The sequence below is a fragment of the Euprymna scolopes genome, chromosome 13 (genome assembly GCF_053919585.1).
Source record: "Euprymna scolopes isolate OS-2025 chromosome 13, ASM5391958v1, whole genome shotgun sequence".
NCBI classification, from domain to species: domain Eukaryota; kingdom Metazoa; phylum Mollusca; class Cephalopoda; order Sepiida; family Sepiolidae; genus Euprymna; species Euprymna scolopes.
In genome coordinates, this window is record NC_136494.1 from 122,734,228 (window position 1) to 122,760,967 (window position 26,740).

General features: G+C 30.9%; 1 protein-coding gene across 1 annotated transcript in view; it reads left to right on the forward strand.

Annotated features, from left to right (window-relative positions):
• LOC145292177 (uncharacterized) overlaps positions 1-26,740 on the forward strand; it is a 239,008-nt gene that overhangs the window by 164,698 nt on the left and 47,570 nt on the right. Inside the window, exons 39-47 of the mRNA XM_080138449.1 lie at positions 300-353; positions 878-931; positions 3,274-3,327; positions 10,797-10,850; positions 14,807-14,914; positions 16,110-16,163; positions 22,792-22,899; positions 23,248-23,355; positions 24,974-25,027. Of these exons, the coding sequence (XP_079994575.1) occupies positions 300-353; positions 878-931; positions 3,274-3,327; positions 10,797-10,850; positions 14,807-14,914; positions 16,110-16,163; positions 22,792-22,899; positions 23,248-23,355; positions 24,974-25,027 (648 nt within the window). The remainder of the gene's footprint in view (positions 1-299; positions 354-877; positions 932-3,273; positions 3,328-10,796; positions 10,851-14,806; positions 14,915-16,109; positions 16,164-22,791; positions 22,900-23,247; positions 23,356-24,973; positions 25,028-26,740) is intronic.

Below are 26,740 nucleotides of genomic sequence, written 5' to 3' on the forward strand. Positions count from 1 at the left end.
TTTACAAGAGAATTTGATCCATATATTCCTTTTATATATAGTCTCTAAGCGTGTATGTATCAGTGTTCACTTTTATATATAAAACCTCTTTATTTTTGTATTATACGAGGTTCAATTTGAATTATGGAGAAAATACCAGAAAAGAGGTAATAAATAAACTACCTAATAAAATACCTGAAAAGAGGTAATAAATAAACAAATAAACTAAATTATACCAACGTCACGACTAAACTGTACTGCTTTAGAGAAATGTTTATCTGTATGAATAATTATTACTTATGTTTTCTCTTTTCTTTTAGGGATACCCTGGTCCTGCTGGACCCGTTGGCCCCCCTGGTGAAGATGGAGATAAGGTAAGACGAACAAACTTCAAGTTTTTACCTTCTTTTATCGATTATAAATAAAATATGAAGCTTTATTCAGTTTAGAATAATGTTATAACAACTTAAATCACTAATTATAATCGTTTATTAACTGGAGGATTTTTATTCAAGGGAGATAATTTTAGATGGGAGAGTTCTTATTTAAGGGAGATAATACTCAACAATGGAGGTCACATGATATTACCTAGTATAATAATTTTATTTTAATCAAATCTGTTGAATAGAAAATATATCATTTCCCTCAAAGTAAATTACATTACAAAGGATATATATATATATATATATATATATATATATATATATATATATATATATATATATATATATATATATATATATATATAATGTGTAGGAATACATAATAACACAGTTAATTTCCTGCTCAGCTGTATATGTAAAAATGTACAAATTGTTTGATTGTTAGGAATTTTAGTTCAATTCCTACTTTCTGTATTTACGAATCGTTTATTGAACCTGAATTCTTCTATTGACAGGGTGATATCGGACCTCCTGGAGAGCGTGGTGCAAAGGGTGACCATGGCGCAATGGTAAGTAGCAGAATGAAATACTTTCACCACTCACTGTCTGTCTGTCTGTCTGTCTGTCTCTCTATCTCTCTCTCCCTCTCTCTCTTTCTCTCTCTCTCTCTCTCTCTCTCTCTCTCTCTCTCTCTGTATGAAACATCAACTTGTTTCAGTCACAGTATTTTGGTTAATTGTCTCCACAAAGGCAGCTGTTATGTTTCCAATCAAGTTTATTTGTCTATGTACAGCCTAACATCCACATCGTTTGGCCAATCGTCACCAAACTTGGTCAAACTGTCAGTCCTCGTCTAACTGATTTAATTTTGACATATCTAGGTGAAAGGTGAAGATTATGTAAAAGGGGAATGTTGCAGTTTTGCTGAAATTTTGATTCAGGATCATTGTAGAGAGTCGATTTTTCCAAATTTGATGCATGGACTCGATACTCTTTGATAACACTAACCACCATGCAAAATTTCAGCTTGATTAGATGAATTAAAACTTGGAGCAATCAAAATTTTCATAGCATAACTTTAGGAAAACTTTACATAATATGATAAAGTAAAGCTTAGATAATTCTTTGGTCCATCCTTACATTGTCATGCAAACTGACTTATGTTCTTGTAATCAAACGCATTAATATTCAAAATACATTTCATGGTAAAACTGAAACTGATTTTACTTATTAGTCTGCATTAGTGTTATATAATCAATACAAAGAGGGGAGCACACAAAGTCAGTGGCTTTGTTAAATATTGGTGCATATGCAAAAAAATATATATATATAAAAGAATGCTATAGTTTGCTTGAAGTATTGTGTATAGTGTATATATTTTGAAATGCTGTGACAAAACAAGAAAGCATGAACAGCGAGAGACAGAATAAGAGAAGAAAACAAGATAATAAGAGAATATATGGTAAATTGTCACCAGTGTTGTACATATTTTCTTTTATTTATCACTTACTAATTACTTTTCAGTTTATAGACTATAAATTAGTGCATAGTTCCTGATATTTCGAGGCATTGTCTCTTTATCAAAAATACATGGCAACCATTTATATTGTCGGATATGAGATAGAAAACAGTAATAAAAATAATATTAAAACAATATAAAGTTAACCTTGAAAAATAAGGTACAGAGATACAAGTAACAGAGTACAGTAGCGGATAGTGAATGAATTTAAAATGGTTACGTGATCCTATTCTGACACATATACATGGTAGATAACAAAAAACATAAGAAAGTAGAATCAGTATCTTTTCTCATCAAGATCAAAATTTGAGTTTTGCTTTTGATCAGACACACACCAACACAAATAGATCTTAAAGACACAATAAAAAAGATATGATTGTATTTTGTAAAATTAAGTAATTTGTCACTGTACTCTATGGAAAGTGAGTCTTCAACATTATAGAAAAAGAAAATACAGTTATTTGGCGAATTTCACAAAACAAAAGAAAAATATATTCATTGTTATTTAGTTCAAATGAACAATATCTATGATTAATATATGATTGGAAGTGGATAACCCTTAAACGGAGATCTATTGTAAATAGTATATAAGGAAGTAAAACTCTGAAATAACACCGAGCAGAGTCGAACCTCTAAGGTAGTGAGATGGCAGAATTGCTCCTCTTACTTCTAGCAATCAATCGTCAAAATATTATAGTCCACAATCGTTTGAATCCTATCGGTGAGACTGATAAAGAATTAAGAATTGGATCCCTAGGAGGTTCATTACAAATAACTTTATCACTTTTACTAGCTTTATTCTTACTAAATAATCCATAATAAATGTTGTCTTCGAAGTTAAAATAAAAATTTCTCAAAAATATAACTCCATTCATTTATTATCCAGGGCCTTGAAATGATTGAATGTGCTCAAATGTGATGTCGATAAATTGTATAATTTATGTCAATTGCACGTAGATTACCATTCTAATTTGTAAAATTTTATGTACTTTTTGCATAGTAGCAAAAAACAGTCGTTTGTGAATTATTGTTTATTAATTAAAACATGATCATATATTGGCTATAAGTCATTATAAAATGAATAATTAGCATGGATTATTGTTATTTTTTTTAAACATAGATATACTATTCGTATTATTTAGATTCTTCGGAATTCTTCTTTGAGTGTCAGTAGTCTGAAGAATTTAAATAATATGAATAACCAATTCTTCTCTAAAATATCTAGAAACGTAATAGATATACTTATATTTTAATAAAAAATATATTTTTGTTCATTTTTCACTCTTCTGCACATAAAAATAAATATATTATTTTTATAATTCTCAAGCTTATTTTCTTGTATTTATATTTATATTCTAATAGTATATGTATATATGTTTTTTATTTAAATAGGGACCTCTTGGTCCTCAAGGACCTGTCGGATTGCAGGGAGCTCCTGGCCCACCAGTAAGTTTTTTTTGTTTGTTTTTTTAATCGATATTGAGTTTCTTTTTTCCATTTCGATATTGATAATATTTATTTTTATTGCTATATTAATAATATATATGATTAATATTTTTGGAAAAGCTGTAGTCTATATTTATATCTAATATAGACAACTGTTAGATGAAACGATGATTTATTTATTATCTAATAAGAATGAACTCATAAAGAAGTAGAACACCCCGCGGTGTTACTCGGGAATTAAATATTAAAGGTCTAAAACAAAACCTGTCATACAGATATTTGTTATTTTAAAATAGTATAAATGCAAAAAAATTAATATCATCTTTATTCTATTATTCGCTACACCTAAGAATTATTCTTTTTGTGGATTTTTTTTGAATTTGCAAAAATTCAAACGAACCGAATAATAATTATATATTGTTATGTTATAATCTTTTCCTAGAACATGGGTCTGGTTTTTTTTTTTTACAGCGCTCTGTTATAAATGAAATTAAATGAAATTTTATTTATCTTTTGTTTTATTTTATGGATCTTCATTACAAAATAAATGCCGCTGTTATATAAAAAAAGAAAATGTTGTAAATAAAAAATTTATGTGTTTATCTTAGTGATAAGGTTTTGTTTTCAATTGCATCCTTGAAATATAACTGTAACCACACACACACACACACACACACACACACACACACACACACATATATATATATATATATATATATATATATATATATATATATATATATATATATATATATATATATAAGTAGGATTAAAAGAATTCGGATAAATTCTTAATATAGGTATAAAGAGCTTCTATAACCTGTTTATATGATGTTTTTCCTTATTGAACTGACAAATTATATATATATATATATGTTTGTGTGTGTGCGTGTGTGTGTATATATATGTGTGTGTGTATATATATGTGTGTATATATATATGTTTGTGTGTGTGTGTATATATATATGTTTGTGTGTGTATATATATATATGTGTGTGTGTGTATAGATATGCAATCTCTAGCAGCTCCTAAGCTCTGTGACATCACATGCATAATTGCAATCTTGTAGACATCCGACACACTCCTCCGCAGATGGTGAATTTGCTTATGCTCATCGGTCAAAGATGCCTTCTCGAGTGAATAGATGACCTTGCTTTGCTGCATGCTTTGAAACATGGCATACGTATTCATTTTTTGGTGGATTTTTCTGGTGTTTTGCCTTCATATTTGCACGAAGGGCGTCCCTATGATGAAGGCGGTTATGTTCAAATTCTCTGGTCCCCAGGAAACACATCTTCCTCCATTTTCTGTGATCCCCTACTGCACTCTCCCAGGAGCTCAGAGAAATTCCACAACGCTTCAGGCTCTTTTAGTTTATCTTTATAATGAAGCAGGGGACGCCCTATTGGGAAGCAAGAATTTGTCAGTTGCCCATAAAAATGTTGCTTAGGAACTCTTGAGTCATCCATTCTTACAAGATGACCCGACCACCACATTTGTATCCTGATCAAAAATGATTCAATACCAGCGATTTCACATCTCCAGTAATTCACTGTTTGGAACACGATTCTGCTATCCAACATTGCAAATAGAACGAAGACATCTCATATGGAAGAAATCAAGTTGATTTATATACATGCGGTACAAGGTCCACGTTTCGGCACCATGCAGAAGAGTAGGCAGAACAACAGATTTGTAGACTGCCACCTTCACTTTTAGAGACGCATGGTAGCTGTTCCAGAGTCTGTGTCGCAACCTACCAAATACCTCACTAGCTTTATTAATTCTACTTTGGATGTCCTTTTCAAATTTAGTATCAGCAGACACAACAGATCCGAGGTATGTAATAGAATATACTGTTTTCAAAGCTTCACCATCAACATATACCACTGGTTGCGAAAAGGGCACAGAGTTTGGTTTTGGGTGGTGAATAATTTCAGTCTTTTTTATGCTAACTGTAAGACCGAAGGCCTTACATGCACCAGAAAAGCTATTGAGGATGTTCTGCATGTCATCAAGACTATGGGTGACAAGAGCACAGTCAAGAACAATCTGCACAGAAGTCTTGGTTTTAGACTTGAATCGTTACTGGTTAAATAGTCCTCCACTTGATCGATACTTAACATCTACACCTCCTGAGGTGTTCTTGAAAGCTGCCTGTATTTATGAATATGTATATATATATATATATATATATATATATATATATATATATATATATATATATATATATATATATAATGTGTGTGTTTGTGTCTATATATATATATATAGTCAATTTATAAAGAAATTTGAGATAAAGTAAAATAAAATAAACATCTTGAGCCTCATATATTCTGGTTAAATATAAAGAATCTTTCCATGTTCTTTAAACCCAGTTGATATATATATATATATATATATATATATATATATATATATATATATAGGGTCTAAATGAGCAAAGTCTTAGTAAAATTTATTTAAAGGCGCTGTGCTCAGATTATTGCAGTTATGGTAAGTTCAATAGGTGTAATTACTTAGATCTATATAAATAGAAAGGGTGAGAGATTAATAATTGTGAAATTATCAATCAAGTTTTCATATGAAAAACATATTAAAGTCATATTTATATGTCCGATCGTTTCGTAAATGTTTAATATGTTTCCAATGAAAACTTGATTGATAATTTCACAATTATTCACCTCTCACCCTTTATATATATATATATATATATATTAAGTAATGTGATTTATAATTTAAAAGTTTTAAAATTTTTAAAATTTAAAAATCAAAATTTAATTAAATTAAAAATCAGTTTCATAAGAAGGAACAACAACAAAGTCAATTATCTGTACGATCGTTTCGGAAATCCGTGCTTTTTATTTGTGGTATACATGAAGTCACGTAGAATAATTATACATAGTTTTTTTGGTAAGCACGGTCTCCTCATCAGCAAATTTAGGAGGATTTTTATTGAATTGAAAAGACACCAAAAATAAACCTAGCATTAAAAGTAAGGCAGATGAATCTGAAAAATTGAAGTAAAAGGTTTGGATATAAAATTTATAAGAAAATTAATAAGGAAATTGGTATAGGTTAGAGATAGAAATGAGTAGAAAAAATATATATATTTTTGAATTTACATAATAAATTTGATTTAAAAATATATATATAATTACCTTTTGGTTTTCCTTTTTTTGAAATCAGGAACTGTATTTAAAGTAGTCATTTAGATGTTTGCTATAGCTTTTTATTTTATTGAATGATGAATTTTAAAAGGGCGACGCTCGTGCAGTAAATTGTTTCCGTTAGCGTATTTGATTTAGAGACGCTACAGTTAATATCTATAGAGAGAGAGTTTTTTTTTTTTTTTTTTTTTTTTTTTTTGCAAGTTTTTAAGGGGAGATAATTGTCATGGCTTTATTTATTATTTGATTTACGAGTCTAAGGGCGGTAATTGGTTTAACTTAATTTATTAAAAAAAAAAAAAAAAAAAAAAAAAAAAAAAAAAAAATCTATTTTTACTAATGAGTAATTTTTAATGATTTAAGGTGGTTTATATTTATTAAATTTAAACCAACGTTTATGATTACACGATAGAAGCTCGTGTCTTGAATTTACTAGTTTAGTTGTGCTTTTTATATCTTCATATTTTAAAATTTTTACGGTTTCTTTTGTACATAATGTACAAAATTTATCTCCTGGTTTATATGATTTGCAAGTCTCAATTATTTGCCATTTTAAGTTGAAAGAAATATTGCTATTTTTTAGTTGCCAAATATAGTTGGATAGAGTAGTTTGGTTTGATAGAGAGTTATTTTTAAAAGAATGTTTGTGCGTTGAAATTCTATGTTTTATTGGGCCAGATGTGGAACCAATATATATTACCTCTTGATTATTATGATTATTTTCCGTTAGGTCTATTGTTGGATTATAATGTGGTGGGTTGGTTAATAATTGATCGGTAGATTGATTTAAGTTGGTGTTATTATTTAATTCGGTAGTTGAGTTATGGCTGTTGATAGGTTCTTGTATATTTGGGGTTTTTGATACTGTGCAGCTATAGATAACATTTTTAATTTTACATGAGCCTTGTAGGGGACATTTATTTTTTCTTCTACAGTTACAGTCCGATGTATTTTGTATAGTTGCATTTTGTAGTTTATTAATTTTATTATTATTAGAGCTAATTATTTTCTGATGAAGGTTAGGCATAGTAGAGTAAGAGACTTTAATTGTGTTCTTATTGAAAATCTTATTATATCTATGGGGGGCTTTAAAGTTCTTATCTAATATTTTAAAAAATTCTCTAGCTATGTTTGTTTCTAGGTTTTTGGAATACGGGGGGTTGAACCATAGGATCTCCTTGTGTCTATTCTTACGTTTGCGGGTTTTAGTTTGTTGTTTATTTATATTATTATCTAATATTTGTAGTTTGGTTTTATCTTGTTTTGTCTCCTGGTTATTTTTCTTAACTCGTATACGGGAAGACATTGCCATATTATATGTTATTACGCTTTTAATAGGTTTATTTTTAATGCAGTTTATGTTTCTATCATTTTCATTTATGAATTTAATTTGTGAATTATATCCAGAGTTTTTAAGGGCTTCATTATAGTATTTTTCATTTTTGGTAAATATTGATTTAGTAGAAGACAGTCTGGCCCAATAAAACATAGAATTTCAACGCACAAACATTCTTTTAAAAATAACTCTCTATCAAACCAAACTACTCTATCCAACTATATTTGGCAACTAAAAAATAGCAATATTTCTTTCAACTTAAAATGGCAAATAATTGAGACTTGCAAATCATATAAACCAGGAGATAAATTTTGTACATTATGTACAAAAGAAACCGTAAAAATTTTAAAATATGAAGATATAAAAAGCACAACCAAACTAGTAAATTCAAGACACGAGCTTATATCGTGTAATCATAAACGTTGGTTTAAATTTAATAAATATAAACCACCTTAAATCATTAAAAATTACTCATTAGTAAAAATAGATTTTTTTTTTTTTTTTTTTTTTTTTTAATAAATTAAGTTAAACCAATTACCGCCCTTAGACTCGTAAATCAAATAATAAATAAAGCCATGACAATTATCTCCCCTTAAAAACTTGCAAAAAAAAAAAAAAAAAAAAAAAAAAAACTCTCTCTCTATAGATATTAACTGTAGCGTCTCTAAATCAAATACGCTAACGGAAACAATTTACTGCACGAGCGTCGCCCTTTTAAAATTCATCATTCAATAAAATAAAAAGCTATAGCAAACATCTAAATGACTACTTTAAATACAGTTCCTGATTTCAAAAAAAGGAAAACCAAAAGGTAATTATATATATATTTTTAAATCAAATTTATTATGTAAATTCAAAAATATATATATTTTTTCTACTCATTTCTATCTCTAACCTATACCAATTTCCTTATTAATTTTCTTATAAATTTTATATCCAAACCTTTTACTTCAATTTTTCAGATTCATCTGCCTTACTTTTAATGCTAGGTTTATTTTTGGTGTCTTTTCAATTCAATAAAAATCCTCCTAAATTTGCTGATGAGGAGACCGTGCTTACCAAAAAAACTATGTATAATTATTCTACGTGACTTCATGTATACCACAAATAAAAAGCACGGATTTCCGAAACGATCGTACAGATAATTGACTTTGTTGTTGTTCCTTCTTATGAAACTGATTTTTAATTTAATTAAATTTTGATTTTTAAATTTTAAAAATTTTAAAACTTTTAAATTATAAATCACATTACTTAATATTGAATTAGCTCTAGGACATTTAACTATCGAGCTTATTATATATCTAAATTACAACGAGCATTTCCTGTATTTTAATTAAACTAGTAATTTCACTATTACATTAAAATACACTTAGCTCTTTAGACTATTATTCTAATCTCCTTTAAATTTATATATATATATATATATATATATATATATATATATATATATATACATATATATATATATACGTTTTTTTATTTTATACCCTTCAGCATTTAAATTATGTTGAGTTAAATCTTGCAGAAACTTATTGATAGAAAAGTTATCTAATCCTAGCAGATTGATTTTGTATTAAATATGTTGACTCTAATAAACAAAAAAAGGTATGAATTCGTTCCTCTTAAGAAAATATAAATTTGTATGAATCAGCTTAATTCTATTGTTATCACTGGTTTCAGCAGTACATTGTAGAATTAGGAATTTACAAAAATTTAAAAAATTTAAAACTGTGATCACTACAGAGAAAGCTGTATCATTGAACCGACACGATTCGAACTTGGCACGTTCAGATTGTCAGTCCATGTTTGTATCGATTTCATCGCTAACACCTCCCGATTTTGAGTTTAATAATGCAACAACAAATATATGTCTAACGTAAAAATGCTGGTCAGCTGTAAATGTTCAACAAAATAAGACATTCCTTTATTTGACATTGGTTTAATAGAAAAAAAGACAACATTTTTATTGTTTAAAACTAAACTAAAACACCAGCAGGAATATGCTAGGAAATCAGTTAATGTTTTAAACACACACACACACACACACACACACACACACACACACACACACACACACACACACACACACACACACACACACACACACACACACATATACATATATATATATATATATATATATATATATATATATATATATATATAATTTAGATGTTAAAGTCACTAAAGACTTATGGAATTTAAAAATAAAATGCACGTTTGATTTACAAACTGAAATTTTAGTTATTAAAAACCTAATTTGCCAAAAAATGTATTTTCGTTGTTTGGATAAAAAAGAAATATTTAGTTGCAAGGAAGATAATTCTGTGTTTTAAAATATGAGTTATAGCCCTTACTTATTGAGATCATTAGTTAAAAAATCTTTTATAATATTGAATCAAGGTAACAAGTGAAAATTGGCAAATCAGAAGCAAAGTTTGATTTGTCAGATTAAATGCTATTTAGGTATAACTTTTAAAATCCGACCTATTTTATAGACATTTGTAGAAGTTTCAAGCAGGCAGGAATAAGTAGAATATTTTCCTTTTGAAATATAAAGAGTTGTAAATTTGATAAAAGAAAACCAATTAATATAAACATGACTTCAAATGTTCCCGTTCAAAATTCAATAGTCATTAAAAAAAAAAGAAAATAAACATTTCGGTATAAGTATTAAAATTAAATAATGAAAGATTTTTGTTTGTTGATTGCGGTTAAGATATAATTTTACATTTGTATATTTTGGTGTTAAAATTGGATTTTACATTTTGAGTTTTTCACAAGATTTTTTTATAGCAAAATGCTAATATATGCCTAACTAAATGATAGAAAATGGTCTTTACTTCAATAGAACTTATTTAATAATCTGTATCAATAAATTGGCTTGCAGGGAAATCCATTTCTATCTTTCAAAAGCTTACTATAGAAATAAAGAATACTAATTTTTTATTTTTTTATTTTAGGGACCTGCTGGAGAATTTGGAACCCCTGGTATTCAAGGTCCACCTGGTCGCAAGGTAAGCAGCTATTTTATTTAATTCGACAATTCTCGAGTAAATTAATAGATATTTTAATAGAATTTTTGTATAACAATTACGATGAAGAAATATGATTATAATTATGCATAAATTTATTATGGTTTATAAATATTTTATAAATGAGGGAATGTTTGTACTCATGGATTCTGGTGGAGGAGAAGCAAAACTAATGTCTAGTCGACATTGATTAAAACAAAAAGAAAACAGATACCCCTACACTCATATATAACTATATCTTGCTATATACAATTTCTAGTTAAAAGTTTCTCTTTTCACCCATCCAGATTTTTTCTACTTTTAGCAAACTTTCTTCGATTCAATAATTCAAACCACATAGATATATAACCAGAATTAGTTAATTTTCTGGTAAGTTTCTCTTTCCTACATCCTTGCTGGTCTTTCTCTTCTCTGTCGTTATTTTCATGATAGGTGCTCGACGGAGATTTCTTCTCAGGTTTTCCTGTAAAATATTCGCAGTAAAAACTATTTTTATCCTTTGTAATTATATTTTCACATGTTCAGAATGTTGTTATTGATTTATTTTATGAAAATACAATACAGATATACAACCCTAATATCCAGGTTACTCAACATGGCGTCTATTATTTGTTGAAATATTCCTGGTATTACTTTTATGCCAAAAGGAAGTCTATTGAACTTGTACAAAGCTTTGTGTATGTTTATTGTTATTAATCGTTTTACATTTCTCTTCCAATGATAGTTATAGATCTGCAACCGATAAATTGATTTTTGGATAACCTATTACACGTTTGTGAATTATTTTTGTAATTTTAATGTTTCTGTTGCTTTTGAGTATATTCTTAAGCTTTCTAAAACAATTTTGGTAGAATTAGATTTAAGTTTCTTTTTTTTTTTTTTTTTAAATATTTTGAGTAGGTTGAAGCTACCTTTATATTTTAAGATTCATCTGGTTTAAATTTTATTAAAATATGATACATGAGCACAACATTCACTCAAGATTTAGCAGTTATTCTGTTAAAATCATGTGTTAAAATAATAAGCATTGTCTTGTTGGTTTTCTTCAAGTCAAAGCAAATGTCGAATTGAAATTCGACATGTGTAACTTCTATTTGTACGATTCTGAATTTTTCTTTCGTTCATAGCAAATATTTTATTTGTAAAATTAACATTTTTTTTATTATTCAGATACGTTTTTTTTTTTTGCTGGATTCGTTTTTACAAAGTCGAAATTTATGTCCCCTATTCTCACAATGAACAACTTTTTATAAAACGTATTTGTTTGTATCTAAAATAAGGATTAATTTTGAAGAAAATAATTTTTTGTCATGTTCCGTCTTTCTCCAATTTTTGCTGCAAAACGGCATAAATTTATTTGGATATGTAAGATTAGTATCTCGTTTCAGTTGTGATGTCTTTTAGAGTTGTTACTCCTTGTAAAAATATGACACGTTTCAGATTTGGAATTTCTCCCATTTACCATATGCTTGCAAATGTGATATTCTGTAACCTTTTTTGATTAAATAAAGGTATTTCCAACATTTGTTGAACAATGAATTACTTTCGCAGAAAAAAAAATCTTTGTTAACATAAAAATTCGTTCCTAGAAACAAAATATCTCCTGGAGTTTTTGTAGAATGCAATTCACATATTTTGTATTCTCAATGGTTTCGAATTTCTTAAGTAATAGTTTCGTTTTTGAAAGATTTCTTCATATCTTCAAAATTACACATGTGGTTTCTGCTTCTACATAAGGTTAATTATAAAATTCTGAGATAAAGAATCAGACGTACCTGTATCATATCCTCTTGAGAATTTTTCTAAAACTTTTAAAAACCATTTCACCCATCTTTTGAAGTCTTGCCAATATTGTTTTCTGATTATTTTGTTTTTCTGCTGGTTTAAAAATTTCAACACAAAATTTTTTAAAGTCCTCCATATTTTTATTTAATTCATTAAACTTCCTTTGTGTTTTCATTTGCAATTTTATTAATACTGTCAATAAGTCAATATAAAATTTATTGTGGTCAATCGATTGTATACACTCAGAATTCAATGCTGAAAATCAACTTTACTTCATAGGAGTATATATATATATATATATATATATATATATATATATATATATATACTCAGAACGTGAGATATGATATAATTATTTTCACAATCAAGCAACGTTGCAGCTCACACGAGCCATGAAAGCCAACAAACTGGAAGTCCAATCCTACTTGTAAAACATCAGCTTCTATTCTCAGTGGTTGAATGACCCTCTTGTTTGAGACGGAATAGTCGGATTTCGCGGCGGTTTGCTTGATTGGAATTCGATGAAAGATATTATCATTATTATTATTATTTTTTTTTTTTTTTGCGAATTAATCCACCGGCTAATTATTCCTCATAATATATAATAATCAATAGAGGATTGATTCTGTAATAATACATACGCAATCTGCATAAGTTAAAATATCATGTTTAAGCGTATTGCAACGCCTGGCATCCAGCTAGTCTACTAATAAAACCCTATAATTATATTTGGTGACAGATAGTTCAGTTGGCTGCCAGCAGTAAACTTTGTTAGTTTTAGTTTTCTGGTTTCTTTCATTCAAAAATAGCTTATGACAAACTCTAAACAAACCTGTTCATTTATATAAGCCCAAGATTGTCTTGAACTGAATGAGACGGCATTAACAATAATGTGCAACTAGATTTCAACATAATTTTCAACACAACTCATTGAGGTTACCTGCCACAGTTCACATTAAACGCTGTCTATAACGTGTGTGTTCTTTTAAACTTTCGGTACTCACATTTTTGTTGTACTTTTTTAATGTCATACATCCCATTTAAAGTAGTTGTTTAAAAGGCGTTTCGTTTCCTTGTGATTTCAGTTCATGTAATATAGATGTTCTCCACTATAAGAAACAAGTAATCTGTTTGTGTTTCTCCGTTTCATCGACTGCGTAATGAATTTCAAGTCAGCTTTGCCATCAGCATGACGATCAAAGGTCGGATACTTCTTAGAAGTAAAATATTATGCATGGATGATAGAAAGGAGAAGAGAGACAAGGGTGTTTGAAATGTTGAGTTGACATATGGCCTTATTGCAATGTAGTATTTGCTCCTTTATATATGTGAAGGCTTTAATAATGTTTGTTGCATATATCTATGAATTAGATTGGCCGTATGTGAATGTTATTATATAATGTGATCTACAGTAATATGTATCGTAATATATAGAAATTATATGTAGTAATAAATAGTGATATTTACATCTGGAAATAAAATAGGCTTAAGGCTCCTAAAATTCTAGAATGGTACTAGAATTGTTCGCAAGCACCTGTAGTGCAGTGCTTAGAGTACTTGGAAACAATTCCACTGTAACGTGATATTCCTCTGAAGGTTAAAGGTTCAATCCTCAGTGTGAGCGACTGAAAAATATAATTACTTTGGGCCTCTATCCAGTCATGGCTGATGGAACAAGAGTATGCTACCCTCATGAAGTAAATAAAGAGTTCTATTCGAAATTCTGTACAGATTCCCGGGTATGACAGAAAGATCCCCGAGTTCGACAAGATAGAAAGTTAGAGGTGACATCGATCGAAACGTTGTAAAAATGACACTCAAGATGAGAAAATTAGTCCAAAGAATCCAAATAATATGAATGTTTGTTCAAATTCTTCATTTAATTGTAATATTTAAATCAATTTGCAAAATACTTAACAAATTATTTGATGTTTTTATTTTTAAATTTGAAACTAAACTGAATTTTTATTTTTTTTCGTTTAACTTATTTTAAAATCCTTAATGGTATAACATTGCTAGCTATTCTGCAACATTATTACATCTATACATGAATTATTCACAAATATTTTAAATTTTTATATCAAAAGGTCCTAAATCTATTAAGATTTAATTTAACATTAAATTTTTGCTTAATGCTTATTTTCTTCTCTTAGGGTAGTGAAGGTCCTCGTGGACTGATTGGACCAACTGGACTTCCTGGAATTCAAGGAACACCTGGCCAACCTGGTGTGAAAGGAGAATCTGGAGACCCTGGAAATAAGGCGAGTATTTTTACCACAATGTTCAATATTTTCTTTATCTTTTTGTTTTTTTAGCTTTCATTATTACGTTGTTTAAAAGTTGTGCTACGTTGTGTGACAAATACATAAGTTAATTATTGTGGCCCTGGAAGGATCACTAAGGAAAACACAAACACGAAGGAAAACACAAAACACTAAGGAAAACACAAACACTGAGATGAGTTAGAAACGGTAAAATATACTGAAACAGAAAACAGTATATACAAAGAACAACAGTCACCAAGAGTGTGGGCTACGAAAGTGCACTGACCGATATTTACCTCTCTCTCAGCACGAGAAGATGCACCACAAGGTCAGAAGGTGGGAAAATGAGTCAGTTCTCAAAAAGAAGGAGCACTTCGGCCCTGCAAAAGTATGCCTGAGTAGCCCAGTCGGCATTCCCCGGCGGGAGCGCCTCAGGCAACAAGCAAGAAATTTGCTTCTCTAGTAAGCTGGGAGGAAAGACCTGGGAAGGTGGACCTCTTAGGGCTGCATAGAACATTTTGCGTCAGTCTGATAGCAAAAAAGGCCATCGAAATGGCTTAGTTTCTATCGGACTGATGGTCAAGGTTCCAACCTTGACTTATGTGTACATCGAAAATATAGTGACCATCTTGAGAGTCATGACTCTCATAAATTAACTGAGTCATGACTCTCAGTTAATTTATAGTTCAGAAGTATTCATCGTTGGTGCATGGGTGAGTCCCCACAATATTAATATATCGTTTTTGTACTAACATGCAGTTGTATTATTATGTAATGCCCTCACTAGAGCGAAAACCCTGGAGAATGTGAAGAAATGATTCACCAACAAAGGGAAGATAATTGGAAAGAAAATGATTCGACATTTGGTGACAAAAAAAAAAGGCACAATTAGTCATTTCTGCTGACCACATAAGTGTGACTGAGACATGGTTACTTTATTTTGCTTATACTTCAAACAAGGCATACTATGATAGTGGCCAGGTTTCTATGGGAACGACCTAAGCTGTGAGTTAGAAAAAAAGATGTTTGTTTACATTGCATTAAAATTTCTGCATGTTAGTAACGTCGGTGAAACAGGGAGCAGGGCATAATAAGATAACAAGATATTTCAGAATTTTATATTTAAATATATTTATAGAGTGTATTCGATATTAGCTCTATTGTAATTAGCTTTATTTTTTATCTTTTTCAGGGACCACCTGGTGCACCCGGTCCTATTGGAGCAACTGGAACTAGCGGTCCTATGGTAAGTAAACAATATGCCAAAACTTCTGAAAGTGTGATATCTGTTTGATTTAACTAAATAATCAGAAGATACAGCAGTTAGAAAGAAACAAAAGAATAAGAAGACAATTCTGGTCTGTTCTAAAGCTAAAATACTAACTGTCCCTACCAGATATTACCCGGGAATTCTGACTTTCACTTTTGATCTGTATGTGCTTCTTATATATATATATTTTACTTTGACATTTTTTAAAAGAATTTTTTCAAAAATTAATTTAATCATTACATTACAGATTGGTGATTAAATTATTAATCAAACCAAATTGTTATAAAATTATTACTAATTTTGATTGACTAATGTTGTTTTAATCTCTATTTAAAACGTTATGGAATGTAAATTACTAACAAAAAGTTCAATCTTTTAATACATGGTGGTTTGCTAAGCATTTTAAAGCAAGATCTGACTTTATATTTTCCAAAGTAAATGCTTCCAACTGCACTTCAAATTTCAAAGAATCACAGCATAATTAATTTCCTAGTTAAATTATTTATAAATAGGACTTTTAAAAAATTCTTTTTATCCCATTCTCTTGCATTTTTAATTTGAATAAATATAATTGATGAATAAAATGAAGAGCTAATAATGTGTAAGTTACGCAAAGACGAGAATCACACACACACACACACACACACACACACACACACACACACACACACACACACACACACACACAGGAAAAATGGTTAGATGATTTTCTTTATATTAACATTATGTAACAAGCTAACGTCACTTTGTGTTTTTCTCGGATAATGATAATTTCTTTTTTTTTACTCACGTTCACCCCTAACAAGGCATATCACCACTTAGATATAAGGGGCTACTGTTTGGGATCATGCCTAGGAAACAAGATGTTGGTTTACGTTACATTTAAACTTATTCATATCAGTACAGTCAGGGAAGGAGGTAGCAGGAAGGAAATATCTAAGTCTAGATTTTCGAGGAAAGAAACTATTAGAGTGGAAAGCTTTCTGGCATTTAGGGACATCAACAGGGGTGAGATTTTGTTGCTAAGCGGGTTTGTCCGGGATATGAACGTCGAAGTAATGATGATAATAATGATAATGATCGTCTGGCTTGCAGAGATTCTTGTGACACACTCTCACAGTTACATTTTATTTTTAATCATAGTTGGCAGGTTAAACGGGTTGATATCAATCAATTTGATAGTCATCTTGTGTTATCTATTAATTTTATAGAATCCTCGAAAAACTCTATTAACAATATTGTCTTAAAAATATCAACCCCCTTCTCATCTTATGCTATGCCGTTTCATTTGAATTACTCATCAATCAGACGATTTCTCCAAGTGATATTCAAAGGCAATGTTGGCATGTAACAGAGAATTTTGCTGAGAAGAACCAAAATAAAACGATCTTTTGAGCTGGCAAATAAGTTTCTGCCGTTTCGTAAATTTGAAATTAAAAAGTTTAATAACAATAAAAAAAAAAATAGTAGCTAATGTAATGTATCCTCCGTCGTTGTCTACAGTTTCTTCTCAACGTTTAACCAGATTTTTAACATCTCAAATCAAATCAAAAAGTAAAAAAAAAAAATTTCGAAAATATTATTTTTTTCTTAACTTGACATTTTATTTTAATGATCTGTTAATAAACAGAAATTAACTCAGTAAGAAAAAAATTACAAATGATTCCAAAGTAGAATTGCCATTTAAAATTGTTGTAATGGTGTTAGTTTTGACCCCCTCGTCACCAGTGTTGTAGCTTTGCAGGCCGGTAATAATAAAGACAAACACAATGATATAGGTAATAAAAAGTCTATTAACAAAAGTATGTTACAAAAGTACACGTTATGATTCTAAAATCATAACTGCCACAAATCGCTATCAATAACATGTTAAATGTAATTATATTTATAGTCTCTGGATATGTTGATTATTCCTAAAATAGGGATATCAGCTTTCCCCAAAACAGTAAGATATTTTAAGCTTTTATATTGCGAATTAGTTATGAAATTTGAAGCTTTCAGAGTCCATAATGAAAAAGCAAAAACTCACACACGACACACACAGTACCTTTTATACTTAAAAAACTTATAAAAAACACCATTTTGGACAATTTATAAAAACCATTTTGGACAATTTATAAAAACCATTTTGGACAACTCTGCTGCCATTCCGTATCATTTCGAAGATTAAGCTCCTTTATCTTCAAAACGAGTCCATGTAAGTTGTTTAAAATGGTATTTTTATAAGTTTTTTTTAAAGTAAACATCCGATGGGTACGTGACTAAATATGCAGCAATAACATAATGTTGTAGACTTGCTAGTCGCAATACAAAACAACATTGTAATGGATATCTTCTGAAAAGTAATAAATGACCAACTGAGAAAATTTAATATTTGCAATTTGGAACTTATAACTTATACTATACCTGGATAGAAATCGCATCTGACGACGAACATTTCTATGAAAACATAAACTCATAGAATTGTCATCCCATTAACGAAACGGCTGTAATGTAAAGATCTATGGTGAAATAAACAAGAGTTATATAAAAAAAATGTAAGTCTTTGAATTTCAACAAAATCTTGTAACATATATATATATACTAGCATTTCGGCCCGGCGTTGCCCGGGTGTTTGGAGGTGTATGCTGAGCAAAAAAACAAAAAAACAAAAAGAAACGGTAAATTTTTTTAACTTTGACCCCTATTATGGCCCTTAACATTTATTGTTTTGGGCTCAAATCAAGTTATTAAGTTAGATTCATGTCCAAGGAACCTATGACTAAAATTTCAAGTGTTTAGACCCAAAATTGTGGGAGGAGTTTGGTAGAGTTCTCAAAGGTCAAATCGTTGAACTTTGACCCCTTAACAGCCAAATTTCTGGCCGAAACCAATCACATAGTTTTTTTTCCAAATCTCAGTACCCCGTATATCAAATTTCGAGTCTGTAGACTAAAAATTGACAGAGTTATTGCATAGGGAAATGTAACAGACACACAGACAGACACACAGACAGACAGACAGACACCTTCACTTTTATATATATATATATATATATATTTATATATATATATATATATATTATTGACCTCCTTGATAAGGTAAGTTGTCAAGGTAAGTTGTCATTTTGAGAAACCACTGCAGTAGAATAAGCACACTCTGGCCTATAAAATATGCCTGAATATTCCAGGCGATATTCCCCAGAACGGCGCCTCGTGCAATTAGTAATAAAGTACACTCTTCTTAGAAAATGTAAAATCTGTCAGGGTTGACCACCTAGAACAAAACGGAACCATATCTCAACCCAGACGCAATAAAGTCACAAAGTTCAAATGATTATTGTTATAGTTCTATGATGATATAATTCCTGATGAACACACTTTCAGGATGAGAGGTTGGAGCTTTTCTCTGAACCGCACAATGAACATATGACATTTTTCTCAAGGGTTTGCTCAACTTCAGCATGTCTAAGATGATGACTAAGGAGTAGATGGAAGATTATGGATCTAAGAAGTTTTTCTTAGAGTAACATTTCAGGGGACCAATATATTTGCTGATAGAAAAGAAACTAAAAACTTTTTGGCTGAGTTTGGAATATATGAGAAATATTTAACTGATGACCCAGTGACATTAGTAGTCAGATATCACTTCTTGAATTGAAAGCCATGTTTAATTTCAGAAGAGTTTACGATGGGTAGCTAATCTGTACAATTCCTGGAGCTGAAGAGTTTTCAGTGGGTAGTTGTTCTATATAAGCTCAGGACTTTATAATTTTTCAGGCAAAGAAAAGATCTTTCTCGTGTTGACATGAAAAATTATATGCTGGAATGCTAAAAGATTCAATATTCTTATGGATCAATTCTGGTATCTGATTGGTTGCTAGCAAAACGTGGCTCCATTTGATTAGTCAGTTGCTATCACTAATGTCTATAAGTACAACCTTCCAACTTTCAGGGATCATACCCTCCTAATATATCAAAAATATTGCAACACTGCACAACGATCCATATGCAAGTCTTTCTAATAAGGTTTCAATATAAAAAACTTAGTAAAAGCACATGAGAAGAAATCATTCTACTCACGCAGCACTGTTTGTCCATGGAAGCCCTAGATAAATTATATCTTGTCCATGTCAAAAACTCTCACATGGATGTGTGAAAACACATTCCGGAAACCTGAAGATCTTGTCACATCTTGTCAAAATTTCTTATTCCATTTTTGGTCATTAATACTTTGCCTTCAGGAACTAAAGAGTGGAGGAGGAGAGAAAAAATAAACATTTTTTCAAATGTTTAGAAATCGAAGAAGAGATGCCATCATTTGATAAAAGGTTCTGTGGATCTTTTTTAGAGTATGAAAAAGTCTGCTTATACTAACAGATAAAGAAAACGTCTAAAGTGTATAATAAGTTAAAGAACCATTTCTTAAATGTTAAATTCTTATGCATATTTAGCAAAAATCAAACCTAGAAAATAAATATCAAATGTTTTGTCCATCATTTTATTCTTGACACAAGAAGAAATCAGAAAAAATGCTTGTTAAGTTGGAAAGAGTAATGCCCTGATAACACAGTAATGGTTTACCTAGTATTACGAAAAATGAGGTGGCCTTCTTCTTACCTTTGCTAGGTCTATTAAATACATAATAATAATAATAATAATAATAATAATAATAATAATAATAATAATAATAATAATAATAATAAAAAGTACACGTCACCTCCTTAAAAAATATAAATAAAGTCGGTAATCGCTTGCAATTTCTGGTGTAATATCATTGTAACTATAAAACGTTAACAAATGCAAATAATGGTTTTTAGTTAATAAAGTAAAGAAAAAAGTGGACAACATAAAATGGGTACACCATTATTTCCAAACATTAATACCAAATGAACTCTTGGCCTAATAAATGTTGAAAGAGCGATAAAAAAATTATTATTACATGCGGCAGTATGGCTGCGACAACCATCAAGTCAACTTAATAATAAACAGAAACCGAACGTTGTCATATAAACGACAATACAGTCCCGAACAATTCCGTCCACACGCTTTAGTACGGCCGTGAACAATTTTGTCCACACAGCCCAACACAATCCTGAACAACTCGGTCGACTTAAACCCAAACAACTCCATCAAAATGACCCAATACAGTCTTGATCAACTTTGTCGATTTGAAACCAAACATCTCCGTTGAAACGACCTGACACAATCCCGAATAACTTCATCGAAATAACACAACACAAACGGAACAACTCAATCGAAACGACTCAACACGACACATTACCAGAGCAACCTTACTTAATGCTCAGATAGTATATCATTCAATAAGTTCCGGGCCTGACATATACATAACACCTCGAAAACAAATTCATATCATTTTTATAAACTTTCTTTTAAATTGCACGTATCAAAATTTGAGCCGAATCGGATTATTAGTTTGCAAATTATAGTTATTCACATGAATCTATTGTTACAAATGTTCAAAACAATAGAACATCTTATCTGTTGATAAAGCATCATTTCTTTTCATGGGGGAATGTGTTCCCAGAAATAGCAGTTAAGAGATGGTATGCTGGTTATGCATAAAAGGTGCTGAACGCTCTGGCCATTCAAATTCGGGAGTTATACTGGAAAATATCCAAATTTTCACAAATTAATGTTGGTCAACCATGAATCAAAGTTGTGTGAGAAAGTAGAGGAGTTAAAATATCAGAAGGCAATGTATTTACATACATATATACGTGTTTTAACATTATGTGATCATGTAGTTCTTTGAATGTGCGTATAACATCTATTCATCATCTCCAGTGTTCATATGTGTGGGTATTTTTATAACAGTGTGTATTACAACTATTAACAAAGACAGTCTTTACAAAAGGGACAGATAACATTGTTGGTCAGATCGCCAGCAAAAGGCGCATGCCTTCACAAAGTTTATTTAGTGCTTCCTGAAATTAAAGATGCTTTCATTCGAAAAGAGAAACGCAAGGACGTGAATTATGTTTGGATATAATCATTTATTTCAAGCTGGGTCTCTTCTCAGAGTTTGGGAACACGTCATACAAGTCTACATTTCGCTATTTTACCCTTTTGACTTCCACGAGCGTCAAGTCCAAACCTTGGAGCACAAGACTTCCATCTGTCTGCTAACGCATTGGGTATCAAACTAATCTTTCTATGTGTATCTTTAACTATCTCATTACGTCATTAACTCTACGTAACCAAAGACACAAATTGGATGATCCACTTTCGTCACATATTTTATTTGTGTTAGTTAACATTCTTTTCACCAAGTTAGCATAAATAATTTTATCTGTAAGTACCTTTCGCGTTGATAGCATTCTTTCGGTTTCTATATTTACAAATATTGATAATGATCATAATAATAATCGTATAACTGACCTGAACCAACTACGTAATACTAATGATGAATAAATGTGAATTTTGCATAAAAGTTGTTTTATCAGCTAAGTTTTAGTGAGTGATGCGTTATCGTTTTAATTTGTTATACCTTATTTCATTTGTTTGTATAGCATTATTGCAAATAATTTTGATGCATACATGATCTATATTAACACATTCTACCTTCAATCGGTTACTAAATGTCTACTCTTTTTCGTTGTTAGGGACCACCTGGTGGACCTGGAAACACTGGACCTCAGGGACCAATTGGAGAGAAAGGTGCACCTGGTCCACTTGGACCACCTGGAATACCCGGAAAGGATGGCGAACCTGTAAGTATTGGATTTTCAGACTAAAGATAAGCAATTTCATTGACTATATCTTTTTTTTTTTATTTCAATAAAATAATGCAACCAAATCTATGATGTTAAATAATTATTATACTTATACTTTTATAAAAAGTCTTGTGGGATTACGGATTATTTTAATGACCTTTGCTTTTTTATACTCTTTCACTAAATGAAGTATTAAGTATTTCTCTAATTATTATTTTGCCACAGTGTTAATATAGTAAAGAAATTCAGCTACGACCGCGTTTTATTTTTACATTACTTATGTAAGTGTATATGTTTTAAATTTTTATCATTGACTTATTTTTGTTTATTCATATTGTTTCACAGGGCCCATTTGGTGAAATGGGACAGAAAGGAGACATTGGAAAGACAGGTCTGCAAGGAAGCACTGGTGCTAGAGGACCCCGTGGCCCCGATGGGCCAAAGGGTGAACCTGTAAGTCTCAACATTCATTATATTTTATATTCTTGCATATCATTATCCTTATTGTAACAACAAGAATAAGAAAAGAATGATTCGTTTTTAATTTTGATATTAAAGGTTCAGTTAGAAACAAGGTTTTCCTAAATATTTTGTATATTTTTATTTTGGTGTATACAACAACAACAACAACAACAACAACAACAACAACAACAACAATAATAACTAGCAGAACCCGTGGAAATTCCACAGTAGTTGAAAATATAATAACACAAGCAAACAATAGAATTTCTTTCAATAGAATAATCAGTGTGATCTGGCAAGACCATGAATTAAAAAATAAATATTTTTGTAGACAAATAGGGATAACTGCTTCAGATATATTATTACAAAAAGTAAAAGTAAGACACTGGCTGGCAAAAAATAACATTAGTATTTTGATCTGCACCGCCCAGACACTGGCTGGAGATAACTAACTTATTATTGTGACCTATACCGAAAGAATACTGGCTGACTATAAATTACTTATTAGTATTGTGCTCTGAACCTTCCATGCACTGGCTGGCAGTAAATAATTTATTAGTATTGTGATCTTTACCAACCATAGACTTGCTTGCACTTAGTAACTTTGCATTGTGATCTGTACCCACCATAAACTGGCTGGCAATAAATAACTTATGAGTATTCTGATCTGTACACACCAGACACTGGCTGGCAATATTCCATTTTCATAAGAGAATTCAGTTGATTTGTAATATTCCATTTTTATTTTGAATTATGTTTACGATGATAACGGTTGAAGCGATAAGCGTATTTATATATAGATAATAATTATACAGCGGACAGTACTGCTTAAAACAGCTGAAATCTGAAAAAAAAAACCTTGAATGCGAAATTTAGTCTACATGAGTGACAAAAATACAAGCAAGAAAACTGAAACTGTAAAATTGTAGATAGACTACTAGTCCATCACACAAAAAGTAATTATAATGCCAGCATCGGCTAATGCCACATTAAATAGTGGAAGGGATTAAAGAGGATTAGAAGACCAAGGAGGAAAAGCACTAATCAGACCTGCACTCAGCATGAGCGGAAGGGGCTGGGACCTTGTGGAGGTTTATTGACACTCAAGTCCCAGCAAGTGCCCGTGCAAGCGCAAGAAAAAAAAAGCTGCAGTAGCCAGGCTCAAATCTGTAACACAAAAGAGGACAAGGAGGTGAAAAAAGCAAACACACAAGCAGTCTCGCCCGCACGGCGACTTTATGACGTCACTTGCTTCGAAATAATGCCTTGCAAAATGTTGACGCAAAAACTGACCTCTCCTTGCAAAAAATGGCCCAGTTGATGGTCACAGAATTAATGTTTTGGGCCAATTTTTGCATATTTGTCGTCCGAGAAACCGATCTTTCTAATGATACCAATTTTTGTTTCGTGTGTCGAAAGTTTTTGGCGGACATACAAACACACACAGCCACACACACACATACTAACGCACATTTTGCCTTTTATATCCAAAGAAATTTTCCAAATATTTTACTATTACTTGTGACTTGTTCATACTCTTTGATATTTGTTTATATTGTATTTATACCATTATTTGAATTGCTATCTTATTCTTATTTTCTTTTAAAAGGGAGCAATCGGATATCCAGGACCTGCTGGTCCACCTGGTGACTCTGGTTTGAAGGTAAGTAAACGGATCATTTAGTTCAATTTAGAAAACATAAACCTTTACAAGATTAGGTCATGTCGTTTGAATATTATTCTAAAATCTTTTACAAATCGTTTATCAAACGGTCAGGTTATTTATAACCGGAAGGGATCAATTTTATTTATTCTTTGTATAATTTATAGTTTCCCAAAAAGTATTCTGTTCAGAAATTGATGTTATATTGAAAAGCAATCTTTAAGAAATTGAATTTCATTTAGGTTTAAACGGCAAAAACACTAGAGGATGACCTCCAATCTGTGGTGGAATGGGGACAAAAATGGATGGTCACATTCAATGCTGTCAAGACTAAACTGGTTTCCTTCAATAATTACAAGAAACCTTCTCTGCCACCAATAGCAATGGCCAGTGACTCCCTGTCTGAGAGTACATCTTTCAAACTGCTTGGCTTAACGTTCACAGGAAACATGAGTTGGAACAATTATATTGAAGGCATTGCCAGGGCTGCTGCGAAAAAGGTAGGCTCTCTCTACCATGCTAGAAAACTACTGACACCTGAAAGTATTCTGTACCTCTATAAGGCCACCATTCGCCCATGTATGGAGTATTGTTGTCACATTTGGGCTGGTGCATCTGCTGCTAGTCTCTCGCTCCTAGACAAGGTTCAAAAGAGAGTCGCCAATCGGATAGACCCTGAACTGGCATCTAAGCTTCAGCCTCTGTCCCATCAATGAAACGTTGCATCCCTCTGCCTGTTTTACAATGGTGAATGCTCTGACGAACTGCAGACACTTGTGCCCCCACGATGTAGACACCCTCGACAAACCCGACAGGCAGCTAAATCCCACCCCCACACTGTAGAGATCCCTAGATGTAAAAGATCTTTCTACTTCAGTAGTTTCTTCTCCAGAACCGCTACACTCTGGAATTCCATTCCAGGTCCCTGCTTCCCCAACTGTACTAACTTGCAGAAGTTCAAGTGTAATGTGAACCGATATCTTGCTGCCCAAATCCCAACATAGTGCCCCAGTAGCTGCTGCCCCTGATAGTAGCCCCCTAAACCACAGTGACAATGTGCCTTGTTTGTGGTGAAAATGTAATAAAAAAAAAAGGTTAAGAGTGAAATATTTGTCAGGTAGTACATTCATTGAAAACGCTCAGCCACCTATTGCCTGACTAGAGTAAATGTGAACGAAAAGAAAAGAAAACAAGATTAGATTAAACTTTGAAACAGGATACGAATATATAAGTCACAGTGTACAAAAGCCAAATGACGAACAGGTACAGGTAAAATAGGAACATGCTTTTAATGAATTCTCCCCAATAAGTATCGTTCTTGAAAATAAACTACCAAAAACAGATTGATAAACAAAAAGTAATTCAAAGACGGCAGTTTAGATACTAGCTAGAGGTCTACGGGAGAATGCTGTTTTTTACTTTGTTTGCCATTTATCCTCACCTTATAATGCTGAGTATTTAGCAAAGAGACATAAAGTACCATTAGTTTGACTCAACTGTAATATATATATATATATATATATATATATATATATATATATATATATATATATATATATATATATATAAAACCAAAAAAAAAAAAAAATATATATATATATATATATATATATATATATATATATATATATATATATATATAGCCTTGAAAAGTATGAATGGAGTCATTATGGGTGAAAAAAAAATGAGAAACGGGAAATTGTATAGAGACAG